Source organism: Archocentrus centrarchus, chromosome 11, assembly GCF_007364275.1.
Source record: "Archocentrus centrarchus isolate MPI-CPG fArcCen1 chromosome 11, fArcCen1, whole genome shotgun sequence".
In the NCBI taxonomy this organism is placed as follows: domain Eukaryota; kingdom Metazoa; phylum Chordata; class Actinopteri; order Cichliformes; family Cichlidae; genus Archocentrus; species Archocentrus centrarchus.
Genome location: NC_044356.1, coordinates 8942969 through 8950556, shown reverse-complemented (window position 1 = coordinate 8950556; position 7588 = coordinate 8942969). Strand labels below are relative to the sequence as shown.

Here is a 7588-nt window from a genome sequence, read left to right as displayed (position 1 = left end):
CACTGCGGTAAAAAAAAAAAAAAGAAAAAAAACCCCGTGCGTGAGAGCCAGGGCAGGTGCTGCATGTGACGGCTGCATGAGCTCCTTCTGCACTGCTTTTTAAACGGTGCTTTTTAAACGGATACTCATTCAACCCTGCCCGAAGTCTGCTGCGAGGGTCTCAGCGTGCGTTTGAAGCACGTTAAATTTAAAATAACTGGGCTCACACACAGTAAAGGTACAAAGATGAACGGAGAATAGGGCGAGCTGGCCCTTTAATTTAACCCCAGCGAGTCAGGTTGTTTCACTGTGGGGATGTTCCCCAAAGCAAATATTCACTACAAAAAATAAAATAAAATAAAATAAATTTACTGTTTTAAAATGAAGAAAATTCCGGCATTCATTTTCTTATGTATTTTTTTCCAATATGTTTTAACCACACATTGATTTTTACCTCTTAATAATTATGGAAACTTCTGTAAAAATTACTAGTATATTTCCTGTTTTTTTCTGGATTTTTTTTACAGTGTTTTTATTCAGAAAATTTACGTCACATTTTGTTTGGAGGAATTAAAAAATACATATAGTTGGCATTTATTTTTACAGGTTTCGTCTTCAAAATACCTTAATGTGAGTGGCTTCATAACACGGTGAGCAACTTTACAGTTTCCGCCATTTTGTTTTGGGGCATGAAGCCAACATTAGCTGAGAATTTCCAGCAGCAACCTCTTGATAGCATTGATAGCATCCCCTCCAATGTCTATTTAACTTTTATAAATTGGACCATTAGCAGAATACTAGCTTTTGGGCAAATTTAGCTTCCCTGTGAGGAAAAACTAAAGGCCATAAGAGTCGTTTTATTTCAGTTCAGGCACATTATCGATAATGTATTTGAGGAAATTAAAATAACAAGTTGACTGTTTTGTCTAGAAGCGCGTGTAAATAATAATTTTATCCGATTAGCACATCAAGCTAATTGACCATCTCTCCAGCGCCCCCTGCCGCGCCTCTAGCTGAATTGCAGCCAGTTTCTGTACAGTGTCGATACATTTAACTGTGGGTCTGTCAGTAACTTTTAATATCTGTCCGTGTAGCAGTTGTTTATTCGGGGGCAGGTGAATCAGCAGGTTAATGCTGGCAGTGTAATGGCGTTTCATAACAGCTCGAACCGACGTTCACACCAAACACCCACTCACGCTGTGTGTGAGGATGCTACTTTGTCAACTGGCTAGAAGCAGCTGCGCCTGCGGGCAGGCTGCCGTTAGCATCGATTAGCGTGATTTTTGAGATGGCGGTAGGCATGTGGAGTTTACCAGTGGCAACGTTGTGCTGCAAATAGACAACGAGGCTCCATGTAAGCATCAAAATTTCGACACATCGAAGGTAAAGTCACTAAACTAACGTTTACCGAGCTAGCTATTAACTAGCTAATATAGCTACAAGCTAGCTTAACGCAGGGAATACAAACTGAGGAACAGATGTCTTCAGCCCCTCATTAGATTAGTGCTGTTTTTAAAGTTGAATGGTTAAATGTTAACAGTACATCGAAGTTAGCAGTAATCATCAGGTGGGAAATGATTTGGGATGCGCAAAGCTGGTTATTAATAAATAATGAGAAAGGCTTTATTAATCCCATATTCGGGAAATTCGTTCGTTACAGCAGTTTAAATGGATAATAATAAGATCCGGATTATTTGGCAGATACCTCTCTGCTAGAGAGATGTATTATAGAAAGAGGTAGCATGTGGTATGAAAGATTTCCTGCGATAATGGAGCAGAGAAGCTGCCCAGTAAGTGGTGCAGAGATGGTCATCAGTATTATCTGTGACAGATAACAGATTGTTCAGTGACCTCCTCTTCACCACAGCTCCTGAAGTGGCCCAGCAGCCAATCACAAAGCCAGCCTTCCTGATCAGTTTATTCAGCCTGTTGGAGTCACCAGCTCCCCCCACTGCACTCACCACAACTGAGTGACAGAAAATCTCCCAACATCTTGCTGCGCACATTGCAGGATCCCAGTTTCCTTAGGAAATAGAGCCTGCAGATCCCCTTCTTGTATACAGCCACTGTGTTGGTCTTCTGTTCCAGTTGTCGATGTGGACACCTTCATACTTGTACTCCTCCACCACATCAACATCCAGTCCCAGGATAAACTCTGGTTGTGTAGTCATCCTCTTCCTTGTGAAGTTGATCACCTTCTCGCTGGTCTTATTTACATTCAGAAGCAGATGATTCCTCCCAGACCACTCCACATAATCATGCACTAGTGCTCTGTACTCCTCCTCCTCCTGCCCATCAGCGGTAAATTTTTATTTATATATTTAGCTGATTTTTAAAAGAGATCACAGAGTCCACAGATCTCAGATTCAAAGGGAGAGAGTGCCAGAGTCTGGGGTCCACTGTTACAAAAGCTCTTTAGTTCTCAACCTTGCATGCTGCACAGCCAGCAGGCCCTCATCACATGAACTCGTGGATCTGCTGGAGATGCATGGATGTAAAAGTTCACTCATGCACACTTGTGCATGCAGAGCTCTAAATGTCAAAATCAGAATCTTAAAGTGGGATCTGAAACTAATGGGGAGCCAGTGTAACTAAATTAGCAACAGTGTGTCATACGAGTACTCACAGCAGCAACGTGGAGCTTGTGTACTGCACATCACCAAACCAGACAGAGCACTGCCCAGTCTCACATACTGCAACCTGTATGTCCGGTAGTCAGAGGTGGTGGACGTATTAACTAACATTTGAATTGTATTAAATGCTGCATCATATTAAACTCCATGGATTAAGAATGGGATGTTACTCAGATTCATATGTATGTGAAGGCAGACGAGCAAATAATTTTGTCAGTAAAGTGTATGATTGCGTCATCCACTCGCAGATTGGGCCTATATGCAGAATGCAGAGGGTCAAGCAATGTTTTCACCTGTGGCCTCAGGTGGGCCCAGGCTAGTCTCTCCAGTACCTTCATCTCAGGTGATGTGAGGTACACAGGAACTAAACGGGAAGCTTTCTGTAACACTGGTACCTTCTCTAGTTTCAGACTCAGCTTTTCTGTATTTTTATTTGATAGCAAACTCAATAATATATTCTGTGGGCGTCTCGGGGAAAACAGGCAGTATTAATGAACATTTTAGTGATATAACAAAACATATATTGGTCTGTTATAAATTATAATTGCACGTATGAATTAGAAAAATAAGAAAATCTAAGAAATAACTGACAACTTTTGTGTCTTTCCTCAAAGTTTCTCTGGCCATGGATCCGACCTGTAGTGGGTCTGCGGCTCCGGCTGGTTTGACGGTCCAGGTGTGCTTCCCCGGTGCCCGTGCAGCTGTTTTGGACAATCTGAACCGGCAGCGGGTGGAGGGCAGGCTGTGCGACCTCTCCATCCAGGTGCAAGGCCAAGTATTCAGGGCCCACCGCTGTGTGCTCGCTGCATCCTCACCTTACTTTCATGACCAGGTAGGCCAAAGCATATTGATGCAAGGTTTCTGCCATGAATGTTGTTGGAGTCTAATCTTTAACTTTGCACTCCGATAACAACAGCGCTGTCTGTTATAGATTGTGATCCACAGATAAAAGACCTAAGACCATCTCTGTATGCACAGTGGGTGACAAGACACAGAGAGAAAGACGAGGGAGCTTATTTCACACTTTACAGCCTCTACCAGCAAGAGAGCGCCATGATATCACCCACTGGTTTTCTACTCCACATTTTAAGCCTCAACATTAGCATTTTGGCTGGTTAAAAGCTGCATCCATAAACTGTAGGGGTACAGTCTACAGTAACAACACTTAGTAACATAAGCTGATGACAAAATGATAAAATCTTTGAATTTCACTCACCAAAACCGAAGCACAAACTTGTTGTAAGGTCTGTGGCTCACAGTGAGTCACATTATTATTCACATAATTTCATCAAACATGGAAAAAAGCAGCAGCAGCACAAACATACAGGTTCCTACAGGATTAAGTTGCATAAAAGACTAAAATTTTTAAATTATATCTTGCTATGTAACATTTTAAAATCCTATAAGGATGAATAATTTTAGTTTATTGAATAAAAAAAAAAAAAACAAATTTATTGTAAATTACTTCTTGTGGCCTGCCTGCAGTACCTTCATTGTCCACTGGAAGGCACTGTTTTTGTAAACCAGAGGCAGAAACACTGTTTGTGTGTATTTTTCTGTCCAGATGTGAAAAGCTGTGTGTGTCTTTGTTCCTGCCTCTTCACAGGTGTTACTGAAAAACGTTACAACTGTCTCCCTGCCCTCAGTCATGGACCCAGTTGCCTTTGAGAGCGTCCTGAGTTCTGCGTACACCGGCCAGCTGAGCATCGTTCACGACGATATCGTCAACTATGTCACCGTGGCCAGTTTCCTTCAGATGTGGCACATCGTGGACAAGTGCACTGAGATCCTGAAGCGGCCTCGGCCCTCAGCAGAAGGCGCCTCTGGAGAGGCTGCTGCTGCGGCTCACCCCGGCTCTGCATCTCGCCAGCAGTCCCCAAGCAGCACGGAGTGCCTGTATGCAGAGAGGGAGGGAAGAAGGAGGGAGAGGAAGCCGGATGCGTTGCCTCCCTTAGCTACATGGAGACGCCCGCAGCAGTTTTCAAGATGGGGACGCCCTCGGCCCTCGGCAGCCCAGCACTTGGCTGACTCACAGCTGGACAGCCTCCCTGGCTATGTGGAGACTGATTACACCAGCTGTGAGGAGACGTGGGTATCGTGCAATGCTAAGACGAGCCACTTTACTCATGACGGACCTGGCCACAGTGGCCGGCACCACGGGGGGTTCCCCGGTGCTGAAGCATTAAAGCAGAAAGTCAGATTTCAACAGCGGGGCGCACCACAGAGCGCTGATCGGCCACTCGATAAAAATAGAGAGATTGGGGACGGCGATGAGACGCAGGACAAGAGGAGGAGTGAGAGAAGAGAGATTGAGGCAGATGAAGGAGTGGGAGAAGAGGCAGAGAAGAAGGAAGGGTTTGCACAAATAGGTCACTGTGGTAAGATACACAAATCTGAGCTTCCCTTCTAACTGAGGGACATTAAAGAATCATGTTTTAGATACTGATTATTAAGATTGTTTTTCTTTTCTTTAATAGCAGTTTCTTTCAAATTTTGTTGTGTGGTATAATTTGGATTAACAGACAATATGTAACAATAGTGACCTGAAATTTACTCTGAATGCTACTAAAAGTAAAGATATTATAGATTATATATACTGTAAAATAAATACAAGATTTTAGATGTTTATTGGTTTTAATTTAGTAAAATTCTGATTTAAGTTAAGAGTAGATATGGGTATAAAATAATGTGGAATCTGAGCAGATAGCTGGGTCACATATTCTTTCTGTATTTCTGCATTTTTCTAACTACTAAAATGTGCTTTTGTTCCTTTTATGCTGTGAGCAGACTTCCACCCAGCTTCAAATGAGCATGGGGAACATGGACATGCTGCAGGGAAGCAGAGTGCAGAGGCGATGAAGCAAAGAGATTTGGTTGGAAGCGATCCTGCCTCAGACCTGCCCGATCTTCATGGTTGCCAAACGGGTGAAGGAGTTTCAGACCCTTCCTGCCCATCCTCGGCCAGGCTGCAGTGGCAGACAGGTCCCTGGTCTCAGCAGGAGCAGAGGCCTCAGGTAGGACAGGGTGGCAGTTGCAGTAAAGATGAGGATGATGAAGAGGAAGAGGAGGATGTTGATTTTGAATGTTTCACTGAAGCGACCTACAGGAGAGACACTTACGATGAAATTGAAGACGGCACTGGACAGGTTTCCCAGAGGCCCTTGGTCCCCGTGTCTCCTGACTTTACCGCGGCAGGCGCAGAGGTGAGTTGGCAGGGAAGCTCTTTGACCCCGACCTCCAGTCGTCATCTGTCCTCATCTTCTGCCGCATTTCCACCACCCCCTTCACCTCCGACCCCATCTTCGTCATCCTCGGTGTCCCTCGCTGCTGCGCCCTACACAGGAAAAGTCCACTTCTGCCACTGTGGGAAAGCCTACACCCTGAAGAGTATGCGTGACCGGCATGTGAAGATGCAGCACCTCAACCTGCGGCCCTTTGGGTGTCCTGTTTGCACAAAGTCCTTCAAAATGAAGCATCATCTCACTAAGCACCTTAAAACCCACGGAGGGCTGCGGCCGTATGAGTGCAGCCTCTGTGGGAAGAAAGTCATTTGGAGAGACAGCTTCCTGAGGCATCAGGCGCGATGTGAGAGACTTGCTTCCAGCTCCTCAGCCAACAGCAACAGTGCGAGCGCAGCAGCAGCAGATGTGGATGACGGCTATAGTTACGGCTTTGATGAAGGGGAAGCCTTTCTCCCCACTGCAGGACAGGTGAAGGTTGAGGAAGTGGATTTTCATAAGGAGATAGAGGATGGGATGGGTGGGCTGTTGGGCAGTGTTTCTGGGATTGTTAATGAGCTAAGAACCCAGACACAAAATCTGGACCCTGGCAGTCACGTTTTTAAAGAGGAAGCCAGTGAGAGCTTTACTGGAAACTAAACAGATTTGAAGGATTTTGTTTAACTTGCCAGAATTTCTACTGTTATTGCTCCTGAAATGTCATCCAGTTTTCACACGATCTGAGTAAACAAGGAGCACAAAAGCAGCTGTACTTTCCATGCCTTTTATTTTTAATACCTTGAGTCATCACTCCTCGCTGGATGGAAAAAATAAGTGAACCTTTGTGCTAACGAGTTCTCAGAAAAGCTACTTGGAGTCAAGTGTTCCAATTAAGGTGATGAGATTAGACTAGTGGGATGTAGAGGCACCTGTCCACACAAACAAATGTGTATAAGGTCTGATTAATGATGAAGCTGGCTACTTCCCCAAAAAAGGTTGGTGTGAAATATATATATATATATATATATATATATATATATATATATATATATATATATATATATATATATATATATATATATATATATATATATATATAAAAAACATTTTGTGCATAGATGAACCAAAAGTCAGACTTTCTGACAAAAATCCGCAGTGGTATATTAGGACAGTTCATATGCTAACCGAAGCATGGGTGGAGGGAGCATCATGCTTTGCTGTCTCACAGCCTGGATGCTTTGCAGTCAGTGAGAGAGCCTTTAACACAACTGAGAAGCTGTGGCGTAACCCAAACAGGGCAGTTCAGCCAGGACGTCAGAAACACTGAAGCTAACGGCTGCAGGAAACGTCTGACGGGCGTTAAAGGGAATGAAATCACTTATTTTTTTAGTCAACACTGTGAGTGATTACAGTTTAACAAAGACATGAAAAGTACAACTCATATTTTCTGATTAACCTTTCTGCTGTACATAAATACTTAAAAGATGGATTTTAAAAATCACAAATCTTTGAATGTTTCTTTGGGTCACTGCTTCATTGTTGCATTATTTACAGGCCGTGGTTATTTTTAAAAAACATTTCAAGTGATTCTTTAAATTTTTGCAGTCATGTAGACTTTAAACTGTACCAAGCAGTGTTGTGAATGTACTTCTTGCATTTTGCACATAAATTATTTGCCATTAACCTTATAAAATAAAATAAACACAAGGATAAAAATGCTTTTTTCTCCCCTTGTTGCACCCTGACGTCACTGATGTG

General features: G+C 43.3%; 1 protein-coding gene across 7 annotated transcripts; it reads left to right on the top strand.

Annotated features, from left to right (window-relative positions):
* The first annotated feature begins 549 nt into the window (after positions 1 to 549).
* On the top strand, positions 550 to 6830 carry zbtb22a (zinc finger and BTB domain containing 22a). 7 transcript variants are annotated; one of them, XM_030740476.1, is made up of 5 exons: positions 970 to 1333; positions 2202 to 2280; positions 3227 to 3444; positions 4219 to 4990; positions 5400 to 6830. In XM_030740476.1, exons 3-5 carry the CDS (start codon positions 3238 to 3240, stop codon positions 6488 to 6490), a joined length of 2070 nt encoding a protein of 689 aa, XP_030596336.1. In that variant the 5' UTR covers positions 970 to 1333; positions 2202 to 2280; positions 3227 to 3237; the 3' UTR covers positions 6491 to 6830. The 7 variants fall into 7 exon arrangements, with proteins under 7 accessions (XP_030596337.1, XP_030596336.1, XP_030596335.1 ...); XM_030740475.1 differs by having other exon boundaries at positions 2068 to 2280; XM_030740477.1 differs by lacking the exons at positions 970 to 1333; positions 2202 to 2280 and adding an exon at positions 550 to 629.
* Positions 6831 to 7588: the final 758 nt, after the last annotated feature.